Raw genomic sequence first — 12,674 nt, 5'->3', positions numbered from 1 at the left:
TAAGATTTTGAGTGGAGTGTATCTTACCCATGGTAAGTGGATAAATTATAAGACCTTCTTTCTTGGTTCCACAAATTATTGAAGTTATTTTTCGCCACTGAAAAAAATACAGATAAAAGCATTTGCTAGAAAGATATGTTTAGGAAAATAAAACAACTAGCTGAATCCTATAAATTAATCCGTCTTTGCACTCTGCTTATGGTTCTTTACATTCAAATATGACGGTATTTTATATTTTGTTCTATATAGTTCATTGCAGCCATCACCAAATAGCGGACCTCGGTCCGGATCCGGACCAACTGATGTCCCTTTGCAGACTATGATCAATTAAAGTGAATGGGATCTATAATAACAAATAACCAAGCTTGCGGACCGATCGCAGCGTCAGTTTGGGGGTGTAATTACTTTAGTTATTACATAACACCAAGCGCAGTGACGTCACTCAAAATGAGCCAATGAAATCGTTTTAGTTGCAGAGCGAATAAGAACCATCCATCCATTTTCTATGTCACTTAATCTTCAAATGAGAATGGCTTGCTCAAAAGTAAGAACAGTTGATTGGGAAAACTGAACTTTTAAAAGTGAAAGGACGGACTATTATGTTCATTCTTCCAGAATCCAGTGCCAAACCACTGTCTCACATGCACTGAAACTGTACAGCCCAGTATGAAAAATCTACAAGAGTCGTAGCACATTCATTTACAGCACAGCAACGTGCAAATGAGTCACTTAGGATCGTGTGGATATTGGAGCAAAACGAAACATCTTTCGCTGACGGGAGAGTTGTGGAGAGCTTCTGCTGCAGAGATCTTACTCAAAGGTAAACAAAAAGAGGAACTGTGTGACAAATTCCAAAATCAGCTACAAAAGTAACAGGAAAATTTGAAACTTTAAGAAAATGTACGTTGCAGCTTTTCTATTCTGTGAGACACAAAGTCACATTTTTGTATGTATTATTTGAGGGTTGTAGGGTGATGTGCAGGGTTTCATTACATTTGATAGTCATATGAGCTAGTCTGTTTCACACAATTTAAAGCAAAATAAGGTTCGGACCTTCACTGTGAAAAAAATTCCATAAACGGACGTTACTCAATTTTAATTGAAGACCCCCGTTTTATTGTGTTTGTATTTATTCATGTGTATTATACGTGACCGGATATGAGGTTTACGTCTGCGGCGTATGTGCACATGCGCTACGTGCACTGCATAAGTTTCATAAGCTCAGTATTGATGAATACAGACAATAGAAACATCCACATGCTAACAAAGTATTTTAATAAAGAATCAGTATGAAAATAACCACCCACATTTATTAGCTACATGAAGTATGGTTATTCACTATTTATGTTTATACATTTAAAAAATAACCACAGCATGACGTTGCAGAAGCGCTGTAGTAAACATTTGCGAAAGGATGTACATCTCGCGCATGCGCAGAACCTATCGCGTTTCTAGTACAGATTGCATAGTGACAGTCACATCCAGATGGTTGATATAGAAACCGGTACATAACGCGCCACAATTCACTGTTGGTAAGTAATATTTGAAATAGTATTTAGATTACCCGTTTCTGGAAAATAATGTTTGTAACGCTTTAACTCCTAACTCTGCTCCGTTAAGACAAAGCTACATGTTTTGTTTCAGCCTTCTTTATTGTACAAAACGTATAAAAATGGCCCCCTCGCATCTTTCAAGTTTTCTGTATTTGGACACCACTGAGCTACACTGTTCACAGCCACTAGGGGGCATGGCTGCTTGGTATTTGTGGATTGGTGCTATTTTTTAGCACCATTGTTTTTTTCACCACTCAGTATTGACACAACCAATGTAATTCATTTGCATTTCTGTATGTGTAAACATAACTCAAATCATGTTTTTCTGTTGTTGTTTTGGTACTTTTGTGACTCACATTCTGCCTCTTCTACTGCTTAACGCTCCACTCCATCTGGACACCATCTTTGTACCTCTGAAGAGTGGATACCTGCAAATACAAATGTAAAGAGTGAGGAAGAACATGACCAAACATCATTAGTAAACGGGCAGAGAAGAAAGACAACAGTCAAGGTGCCTTGTGTTCTGTAAATGGATCTCTTTATTTAACTTCCACCTGGGTTACATAGAAATCCTCCATCTTGTGTGGTCCTAGCATGGTAGCTACAGTGCGCTAAAAGGCCGTGGCGCCGTGCGACAGCCGGCCGCAACATGACGAGAGAACATCCATGACCCCCTGGGTCTTCTCTCCTAACTGTGACTTCATCACCCAACTACAACACGCTGATATATTCACATTGAGGTGATTATTCAGTCTGCTTTTTCTTCTTTGTTGATAAAACGCACCGCTTAGTGTTGAACTTTTGGTACTGGAGGTTAGAGAACATAAAAACACACAAGTCACATGTCACGTTTTAATACGCGGCTGAGGCTCCTCCCGCTTTCTGACGACCCAGGCTTCACTTTCGTTTTAAAAATCAAACAGCAACAAAAGAAAATCAACAGTGATGTCACACGTCAGTTCTGTGTGTGTGCGTGTGTGTGTGTGCGCGTGTGTGTGTGTTTTGACACCCCCACAAGAGTGTGTTAAGGTCTGATCAGTGCTTCGGCAGACACTCGATAAGTTGCGTGTTACTGGCTGCGTCGCAGGGGAGGGTGAGCTGGAAAGGGTGAGGTGGAGGTCGCAGCGTCTCTTCATTTTTCATTCACAAGATTTCTTCACATGATGCGCAGACCCTGGATAGAAGCTTCTAGACTCTGGGGAGGAGAAAAGAGAGATGATGATGCTGACAGCTCTGCCGTTTGTGTGTGTGTACGTGCATGCATGCAAGTGTATTTTATGTGTACCTTAAAGTCCCAAATAGTCATGGCTCCATCGATGCCTGTGGTGCAGAACTTGCGACAATCCCTTTTGTCCCCCTCATAGATAGACACTTGGCTGACACCGGAACACAAACAGAAATGCTTTGAAAACACATGATGGTAAATAATAAACATCCACTGTAACGTGGCCTACGTGATGCTGTTCTGGTGCAGTGTGTCCAGCGCAGTGTTGCGGTCTTCAGTGGTGGCCCTCTTGTCCATGTTCCGGAAGCGTTCCATGGCCGAGATGTTCCTCTGGATGCTCTGCTTGGGGAGGTCCAGCTTTGACACAAACGTCAGCACGCCACCGTCGTCGCAGCGGAACAACATGGGGCAGCAGTCGTGGCCCTGGTGGCGCACAAATGCGTTTAAAGCCTCGCCCAGCCGTGTGCCGAGTGAATGTGCATGTGGTGACCTTACCGCTGCTACCAGACTGTTCTCAGACACAAACATGACGCTGAGGAGAGGCAGGAACTCAGTCTTCAACTGCAAAGGACTAAAAGACAAAAAGATAATGACTCAAGTGCAGCATTTGAGTTCTGCTCTCTTATATTTATGTTTATGGAAAATTGTGCTGTATTTCTTTTTCCTAGGAGATACTGGTAATGTCACAGGTAATACACACATGTAGATACAATATTTACAAGCTATATGACCAAAAACAAAGCAAGATAAAAACAAAGAATGCACCATGACCGTCCAACCAAAACATAAACTTTTCAATTTTCATCATGGGTCTTTTTGTGTTGTAAGAGCTATATGTGCTATTTATCATTATTAATAATCTCAATAGTCAATGCAAAGTTGGCTGTTAGTTACAGCCCTACTCTCCCTCTACACTCATCAATTCAAACCTATGCAAGCTGGTGGGCAACAAAATATCAAAATCCGGTGAATTCCTGTGTTAGAAAAACTAAACATTAATTTTTTGCTAAGTTTTTTTGGGGGGGGCTGGACTGCAATTTTCAGCATAATGAATGTTTGTGATTTTTATATTAAAAGAGGACAGCCATTATTTGCAGGGCTCCAAACTGCGACTAAATGGTTGTATTTTGCAACTAAAATAAAAGACATTGGGCCTCATTCACGAAACGTTCTTACGCACAAATGTGTTCTTAAAGCCTTCTTACGAAGATTTTTGGCATTCACGAAACGTGTTCTTAACTCACAGTTCTTAGATCTAAGAACAAATTCTACGAACGCTCAGGAGGACTCTTACGCACAAGCAAAGCTTGCACTTTCAATGCGCAATCGCCCTCATGATGGATTTTGCAACCTGATCTAAAAAAATGTAGTGCAAATAAAATATCCCAACAATTATTTATCATCAAAACAACTAAAATATACTCCATCGATAAATATATATTCAAATCCCAATTCATCAAAAAAAAAGTAGCTGGCTGGACGTGCGCTGCGCAGAGAGAGAATGTAAAGGGACCATTAGATTTATTTGCTGAAAGCGACGAATATTTGATGTCCCGCTTCAGGCTTCCCTCTCTGTTCTTGCAGGTGTTCAGGATCATCAGAATAACATCGCAATGAAACGTGGTGTGTCTATTGCGCACTGAGCACCCCCAGATAACGACATGCGCCCCCAGCCACGTCTTGAGCCAGAGCACGGGTCTGCTGTATTAATTAGGCAGCGTCTAATCAAATGTAACCACAGAAAAAATACATTGTCACACACAAACTACGTATTTTGACTTTATTTTTCCATCATGATTGTGTAAATATTTTCTAGAGTTTCCGAAATGGTTTGGTTTCTGATTGATGGCCCACCTCCCGTTTCCTGCAGATCCCTCCGGTGCAGTCCAATCTTTTCTTTGAGTCTATTTTAAGTCAAAGCAGTTCTTTTTAACCTCTGCGGTGGCGCGTTTCTCCGTGGAAACGGCATTTATGTTTCCTGCAATGGTGCTCCATGCCGACTCTTTTTGGATGGCCTGATGACCGGTGGATACACGTGAAAATAAGGTGGTCTTGTGTTCGCTCACTCCTTGTAAAAGCATCTCTATTTAAGTATAATTGAAGTTTTTCTTTCGTTTGTTGTCCAGCTGCTCCTCAGTCTTGCCCTTGCGCGTTGCCATCTCCGCCTCCAGCTGCCCGTTGCGCACGGCACATTTTTTACCTTATATAGGAAATAATAGGCGGTGACCTATGCAAATTAGGGCTCACATGCACGGGCATTGCAGTTGGCATTCATCAACCTAAGAACACCGGTGCGAACGATTATCCCTACTTAAGAACGTGTCGTGAATGTGGCGCAGTTTCCAACCCGCGCCTTCTTAAGTACACTTCTTAAGAAGACTTTTAAGATGTTCGTGAATGAGGCCCATTGTGAGTAAATTTTCATCTACTTGCGAACGTGCGACCAGATAAAAGTATGTTTCCCGTATAGAGTTGACAAGGGACGTCCCTTGTTACCATGAGAATGAAAAACAATCTGTAAAATGTGTAGTCATTTGGTGACGACTTGTCACAGTCTAAGCCTATCGATGCCAGCGTGTGCTCATGATTGACTCGCACTGAAGTTGGACTTTTCTACGATCTTTGTTTACAAAGTTTCTCTAGTAGTGTGTCCAGCTTTAAAATAGTGACGCTATCACAGCATCTTAATACGGTAGGTAGCTCGTGAACTACCAGTAGTTCGCCATCTGATCAGTTGGGTAGCTCACCAGAGAATATTTGCTAAAACTCTTAGTAGTTATAACTGTTCAATTCAGACATGATGCCTGTATTTAATAACAAATGGCCAAATGGCCACAGACAGCATAAAGACAAAGAGCACACTGTTACAAATACTGTAGCTCAAATAGCTTTAATAGTGCTGGCAGTTGGATACATCTGCACCATCATAAACCCGGACACTCACTTTATAGTCTTTTATATTAAGCAGGACAGATTTATATAAGAAAGGTATTTAAATTACAGTATTTTATCCTGTTTAATTGTGTTATTAACTAAAAAAATATATTGACAAATTTACTTCCCATGTATTAGTATTACTTTAAAATAAGCATCAAATTCAATTCAGGTTGTTGTCAAATACTATATTTGTTTCACATTTCACATTTGTTCTAATGTATATGATGCCACCAATGAGACCTTCCAGAAGCTAGGGACAAAAACAAGGTGGCTAGACAAAAGACAGTTGCCATTTATTGTTTTTGAGTATTTATACAGTGACAATGAGAGGAAGTGTGAACGTCTACTTTGCAAGTCGGTTTCCGTATGCACCCCTAAATTTCCTGCTTGCGCTCCTAAAATTTTAAGTTAGGGGCCACAGTGCTCCTAGTAAAAAAAAGTTTTGATATTTGATAAATCGCACTCACCTCATATGAACTCCTCTGCTGCTCGGAGAAACACAATTTGTCTCTCTACAGTCAATGAGTTCTGCTTGGTTAATCTCTGACTAAACCACGTGTCAAACTTAAGGCCCGGGGGCCAGATGTGGCCCGCAACAGCCTGGGAATAATGTGTGTCCATAATGCACTTCATCTTTTTCCCTTCTAAATGTAAACTGCTCAAAAAAATAAGGGGAACACTTAATCAATCACAATGTCAATCACACTTCTGTGAAATCAAACTGTCCACTTTAGAAGCAACACAGACCGACGAATCAATTTCACATGCAGTTGTGTGTAAATGGAGTAGACAACAGGTGGTTGCAAGACCAACAATAATAATACATTTAATTTACATTGATAATTTTTGTGTGATTTTGTTGTCAGTGCATTCAAATCTGTAAAGGACAAAAGTATTTGATTATTTATATAAGTTGATCATGCAGCAAGATATTCCAAATGAATATGTCTGCTTGTCACCTTAACATTCTCACTTCAGAGCAACTTATCTATACATTTGTTAGTAAAAATATAATAATCAAATGCATGGGCAATTGTGTAATAATAACATAAGGTTGTATTAATTCATATTAGAGACACTGTATTGGCAAAATCAATATTTGCATTGTATGAACCTTTACTCTTTTACTATTTTTGTGTGAGCTTTTCACCCATCACTGCTTCTTTGAACTAGCTACATGTGTTCCGGTTGGCCTGTCTGCGCTATCGCACAGGTGGCTTCTTTTGAATAGCAGGAGTGTTCGACAACTGGTTTTGTGAACAATATTCAATGATTAGAAAAAATTGACAAAGCAACAGTTACAAGTGGCCCTCCGAGTTCAGCCATAACTGCTGATGTGGCCCTCAATGAAAGCAAGTTTGACAGCCCTGGGCTAAAGAGTAATAATGTGGTAATATTGTAACTTGTGTTACACAGAGGAGGCAGAGATAGAAACATACGTGGACGTCTTAGAGCTGTCCACCACAGTGACGGTGCTGTCATGGCTGACCCACGCCAGACGATTGCCAGAGGCCGAGAAGGAAACAGAATGGACCCAACCCCCTCCTCCTAAGTGGACCAACAAGCAGACCTGGTTTAGTGGCTTGTTTAAACCTTGTGTATATAAAAAAAAGACACACCTGCTCCTCCAAACTCTGCCAGCACAGCTCCAAAGGGCATCTTGCTGCCCCAGGGCGTGGGGCCTGGTTTCTCTTCAACCTCCTTAATGTAGGCTGAGAACACCCTGGAGAGCCCAAAGACGGGGGGAGGGACAGGACAGCGGGAACCAAAAAGATTTCCATTAGGGCTGGCCATGACAAAGTGATGTATCCATTTCAAACCTTGTAACATTTGTATCAATGAGGCTGTATTCATGGAGACACAAGAGATTTCACAGAAACAAACAAAAGGCACAGTTAATTCAGGCCCAACGAGTTTTCTACCTCAACAGGCTGACACAGAAATCAAAATGGAGAGTAAAAAAAAAAAAAAAAAAAAAGCAGTGAAGCACAGATCATACATTCCTGATCAAAATGTTAAGACCAGTTGAGAAACTGCAAGAATGTACATTTTGCACTGTTGGAGCTTAAGGAGGTTTTAAGCAGAGCTTCAACATGCAAAAAGAAGAAATGGGTTTGAGACAAAAACATTTTTGAGTAAGCAATTGATCACAACCAAGCATTACAGTGAAACAGGCTGTTCATCAGCTGATCATAAGTTTAAAGAGCACAGACTTAAAAAGGCAAAATGTTGGCAAAACTGTGGATTGAATGTGATTTAGTGTCAGGTATTCACACTGTCATGATCTCTTAAGGGCAAAGGCAAAATAGCTTTCTTTCTTTGAACACGGTGGGATTGTTGACATGCTTAAGCAAGGCCTCTCACAGCGTGTCATTGCTACTGAGGTTGGACGCAGTAAGACAGTCATCTCAAACTTCTTCAAACATCCTGAGGATTATGGAACATGTCCGTCAAGACACGGGACCATCCTCAGCCCAAATGAAGGTTGTTACTTGTGTCGAGTGCAGTCCAATAACCATCAGACAGGGTTTTAACTAGAAAAAAGTTATTCAAAGGCCTCGTCGCCTTCAACGTTTGGAATTTGCAGGAGAGTACCAAACATGGGACATTGAAAGAAAGTTTTATTCTCTGATGAGAAAAAACGTAAGCTTGATGGTCCTGATGGCTTCCAACGTTACTGGCATTACAAGGAGATCCCACCTGAGATGTTTTCCACACGGCACAGTAGAGGGGGCATCATCATGATCCTTCAATGGAGCAATGGAGCTTCGGGTTGTGCAGCGGCGCCAAAAGGCAACTGGGTATGTGGAGATGTTGCAGGGGTCTTCCCTCATGACTGAAGGCCATCGTCTGTGTGGCCATGACAGGCCTGGCTTTTCAATGGCTTCACAATGCCCGCCTGACAAAAGACTTCTTCCAGAGGAATAAGGTCACTCTTTTGGACCATCCTGTGTGTTCCCCTGATCTAAATCCAATGGAGAACATTTGGGGATGGATGGCAAGGGAAGTTTACAAAAATGGACATCAGTTCCAGACAGTGGACGCCCTCCATGGAGCCATCTTCACCACCTGGATCAACATTCCTACTAGCCTCCTGGAAACACTGGCATCAAGCATGCCCAAACCCACTTTTCAGTTGATTAACAAGAATGGCTCAGCTACTCATTACTCACTCCTTTTTTCAACATTTTATTTCTATTTTAGGGTTCTATTGAGGGTTTTTTGAGGTATGGTCTTAAACTTTTCATCAGCTGATGAACAGCCTGTTTCATTTTGATTATTGCTTACTCCAAAAAAAGTTTTCTCTTACTCCCATTTCTTTTTTTCTTCTTTTTTTTGTATTTTGAAGTTCTACTTCCTCCTTAAAATCCAACAGTGCAAAATGTACATTATTGCAATTTTTCAAGTGGTTTAAACATTTTGATGAGGAATGTATAATAATGACATTATGTGATACAATTTCAGCCACAGGACGGAAGCCTATGGACGTAATGGAAGTATTTTATGTTTAACTGCCCCACACGCGCCAATCGTTTTTTGTATGCGACCCTCAGTGGAAAACGTCTGGACAATCCTAATTTAGACCCAAGACGGTCACCTGCATTTGAAGTCACACGATCCAGCGGCCAACAGCACGTTGTTGGGATGCCAGTCCAGACTGAGGATGGTGGAGCGTACCGGCTTCTTGATATGCTTGCTCACCCACCTGAAGCACATTTTGTTTTAAAATGTTTAAGGTTCATGGACTAAAATGGGCCACAGTCCTTATTCAAGCGTTTTTAAAAATAAAATACACATCTTAATGATCTTACCAGTCATTCTCTGACTCAAAGTAGCAGACAGAAATGAGGCGGGCGCCGCTGCCGACCGCAAACTTGTTCTCCAATGGGGACCACTTGACGAAAGTGGCGGCTCTGTTGATCCTAAGGATGACCAGCGTGGGCTTCCACAACCCTTCCTTCTGGGACCACACGTAGGCATTGCGGTCTGCTCCGCACGTCACTATGCGGTCACTTTTGGGGGCCCAGTCGATGCCTGCCAAGAGGAACAACAGAATTTGAAGATGTCCTATTCACAGAGACATCAGTACATTTGGGAACTAGGTGATAATACCTGTAATGTGTCCGTTGTGTTCCTTCAGCTCGTGAGTCTTGACCCACTGGTTGCCGCTCTTCTTATAAATATGAACTTCATGGTTATTGGGACTGATGGCAATCTCTGCATGAAAACACAACAGGGGTTTGAGAAGGTAACTAAAACGAGCTAAACCAGTTCTAGGTCTTGCGGGAATGATGACTTGGAATGACGGAGTGCATTCCAAAACCAAAAAATAAAAAGTCTTACGTGTCCTGTCGCGGTTCCATGCGTGGCAGGTGATGGGCTCCAACAGAAACTGATGAAGGGACATCTTGTCTGGGTGTGGTCCTTCAGTAGAGCTCTGTACAGTCACACAGTGCAAACTTTATTACAGCTGGCACCTTTCATTAAGCAGCACTGAACTTTGCCTTCGCTGACAATTCACACTCCACGTCTGACAAAGCATAAAAAAACATCCCTCATTTCATTTTTATGCAATGCGACCGGTTATCTTTGAACTTGAACGCAACGTTAACCGGTTACAGCTAGCATAGTTATACAAGTACTAGCCAAGCATCACCACTCACAGCATGAAAGACGTCTTTAAATTCATTTAGCGCGTATTGCACTCTCCCACAAGATGAATGGTGTACGGCCTACTTGTGTAGTTACTATTTCAGTTTGTGTTAGTCATGATTTAGTCCACTAGATTAGTAGTCTGCCGAGCTAAACCCTCAAATTAGCTAACATATGATTTCATATCGTCGCTAGCTCATTTCACTGGCTAGCAAACGTCTCAGCCTTGTCAAGAGGGCCAACCGCCATCGAGGTTATTTTAATAAATCATATTCATCGCTTGAAAAAAAGACTATATTTCACAAGTAGGCCTCCCTTATTCGTAGCTACCGCGTTGTTTCCTGACAGGGCGACCGTGCATTAAAGCCAATCCCGCGGGCTAACTCACCTCTCGGCTCCTCGGTGTACTCCGACTCTCTGCACTCACGTTAGCCGGCAAGCTAAGCAGCTCTAAATGGGAATGGTTCGATGAGGAGTGGACGTGAATTCGCGGACTCTGGTCAGTCGACACGAATTCGTCCGGGAATGTTGAGGGAATGTCAAGACGGCCGGCGACGAGGTGTGTCCGGGAACATCCGGTGGGTGAAGTCGTCTGTGCGAAAGCCGCTGGTGCCTGACTGACTGACAGCTAGCTTAGCCGCATCGCGCTGGCCAGCCGCTATGTTCAAATCAATGAGCGCATGAGCAGAAAGAGCGCCTCTGGTGGACACTATAGGAAATGCATCAGACTGTCACAGCGCTTTGCCTAGGATTCTTTGGGATGATTTTTTTTACTCCCACACGTGCCACGTGCTTACATATTAAATACATCACACAGTTATTAGTATCATTATTATTAGACTCCTCATTGTCTTCGTCTTGCCTTTGCATTATGGGTAACATGTTCTCCAACCAATCAGAGACCAGTTCAATTAGTCATGTTACCTGGCAGGCCTGCAGGCAGGTAAACTTACTCAACACATTTGTTCTACAAGCAAACATGGAGTCCTTTTCCAACACGTCTGAGCACTTTCCCACACCTCCACCGTACTTCCTACCAGGTAGGTAACTAATACAGCATTCATTCAGGTGTTAAACAATCCTAACGTGGAGGATAAATGATGTTTGTGTGCAGATGATGGGCAAGCAGGGCAAGATGTGAAGATTTATCACGTTCACGCACCCTTCAGAGCTCCACTTCCTTCTTTTCCTTCTTCCTTTTCTCCTGGAGGGGGACCTTCCACACAGTCACCCCCGCAAGGTACCCGTACTGCATGCAGGGCCAGCTCTCGGATTTTTGGGGAGCAAAGTAAGATTTTGTTTGGCCTACGAAATCACGCATACTACTATTAGGAAAGCAGCACACATGTATGCGGCATCATTAAGTTTAGAAGTAAATTCATCACGAAGCTCTTTATTTGAACAAGATCTACTTGTACTCTAGCAACTGAACCAATAAAGAAATATAGTGGAACCTAGGTTAGCCTGCTTTTTGGTTAACGTTGGAAATTAACGGTAACATTTTGCCTCGGTTAGTGTTCAATATGGCGCGCGTAAAACACATGCATAAAGCAATTGTAAATGCAGATACTGTAAATGACTGAGAATGAAAATGTTTGGCCTGAACATTTCTAAATGAACACTTGTGGTTACTTTTACCAAAACGTAACCTTAAATATTCATTTATCCCTTTCATTTGTCATTTATACACATTTAGAATTGATTTCTGCATGTCAAACTATAATTGTAAAACTTTAAAAAATAAAAAATGTTCTGTGTTAACATTTTTTGTCCTTCTGGAACGGATTCGTTGGATTTACATGATTTCTTATTGGGGAAAAATGGATTCGGCTAGCGTCCGTTTTGGTTAGAGTCGAAGGAATTCATGACGCTAACAAAGATTTCTCTGCATTTTCCTTTTCTTGTCCTCCAGTGTCTGCACCCCCTCCTTTCACCCCCAGGACCAAGTTTGTGAACTACGAGACCGAGTTGTATCGCTCTCCTGCCCTGACCACATGTCCTTCCTGTCGCACCCAAGTCACCACCAGGGTCACCTTCCGGGTGGGAAGACACGCATGGCTCATGTGTCTCGTGTTGGCGCTGTGCGGGTGAGCCGAGACGCATTCATAGGCCTTAATCCCGTTATCTCGTTACTCAGTCGTGCACAATAAGGCATATGCTGATGTTGTTGCAGGTTGGTGTTGGGCTGCTGCTTGATTCCCCTCTTTGTCAAACACTTTAAAGACGCCCATCACAGCTGTCCCAGATGTTATCGTGTGCTTCATGTGCAGCACAGAACCTGCTGTCAGTGACAGCTGCTTTCACTT

The 12,674-nt window shown here is 42.2% G+C and overlaps 2 protein-coding genes across 2 annotated transcripts; one reads left to right on the top strand and one right to left on the bottom strand.

Moving 5' to 3' along the window:
* The first annotated feature begins 720 nt into the window (after positions 1 to 720).
* On the top strand, positions 721 to 12,659 carry LOC129182610 (lipopolysaccharide-induced tumor necrosis factor-alpha factor homolog). Its single transcript, XM_054778980.1, has 4 exons — positions 721 to 820; positions 11,483 to 11,608; positions 12,281 to 12,455; positions 12,542 to 12,659. Exons 1-4 carry the CDS (start codon positions 721 to 723, stop codon positions 12,657 to 12,659), a joined length of 519 nt encoding a protein of 172 aa, XP_054634955.1.
* On the bottom strand, positions 2,070 to 11,036 carry LOC129183122 (actin-related protein 2/3 complex subunit 1A). Its single transcript, XM_054780013.1, has 11 exons — positions 10,757 to 11,036; positions 10,060 to 10,153; positions 9,829 to 9,933; positions 9,528 to 9,750; positions 9,314 to 9,421; positions 7,335 to 7,438; positions 7,155 to 7,263; positions 3,274 to 3,349; positions 3,008 to 3,201; positions 2,839 to 2,929; positions 2,070 to 2,748 (listed from the first exon to the last, which is right to left on the bottom strand). Exons 2-11 carry the CDS (start codon positions 10,121 to 10,123, stop codon positions 2,710 to 2,712), a joined length of 1,113 nt encoding a protein of 370 aa, XP_054635988.1. The 5' UTR covers positions 10,124 to 10,153; positions 10,757 to 11,036; the 3' UTR covers positions 2,070 to 2,709.
* Positions 12,660 to 12,674: the final 15 nt, after the last annotated feature.

This window comes from Dunckerocampus dactyliophorus, chromosome 6, assembly GCF_027744805.1.
Source record: "Dunckerocampus dactyliophorus isolate RoL2022-P2 chromosome 6, RoL_Ddac_1.1, whole genome shotgun sequence".
Lineage (NCBI taxonomy): Eukaryota > Metazoa > Chordata > Actinopteri > Syngnathiformes > Syngnathidae > Dunckerocampus > Dunckerocampus dactyliophorus.
Note: the sequence above shows the minus strand (reverse complement) of the source record. Positions and strands in the feature narration are given on the sequence as shown.

Excerpts from the sequence above, each read along its gene's own strand:
- LOC129183122 (XM_054780013.1), bottom strand. The coding sequence starts at position 10,123 with ATGTCCCTTCATCAGTTTCTGTTGGAGCCCATCACCTGCCACGCATGG. Across the intron at positions 9,422-9,527 it reads TTTGAGTCAGAGAATGACTG|GTGGGTGAGCAAGCATATCA; the intron begins GTAAGATCATTA and ends AATGTGCTTCAG. Across the intron at positions 3,350-7,154 it reads GACAGCTCTAAGACGTCCAC|TCCTTTGCAGTTGAAGACTG; the intron begins GTATGTTTCTAT and ends TTTGTCTTTTAG.
- LOC129182610 (XM_054778980.1), top strand. The coding sequence starts at position 721 with ATGAGTCACTTAGGATCGTGTGGATATTGGAGCAAAACGAAACATCTT. Across the intron at positions 11,609-12,280 it reads CACACAGTCACCCCCGCAAG|TGTCTGCACCCCCTCCTTTC; the intron begins GTACCCGTACTG and ends CTTGTCCTCCAG. Across the intron at positions 12,456-12,541 it reads CTCGTGTTGGCGCTGTGCGG|GTTGGTGTTGGGCTGCTGCT; the intron begins GTGAGCCGAGAC and ends ATGTTGTTGCAG.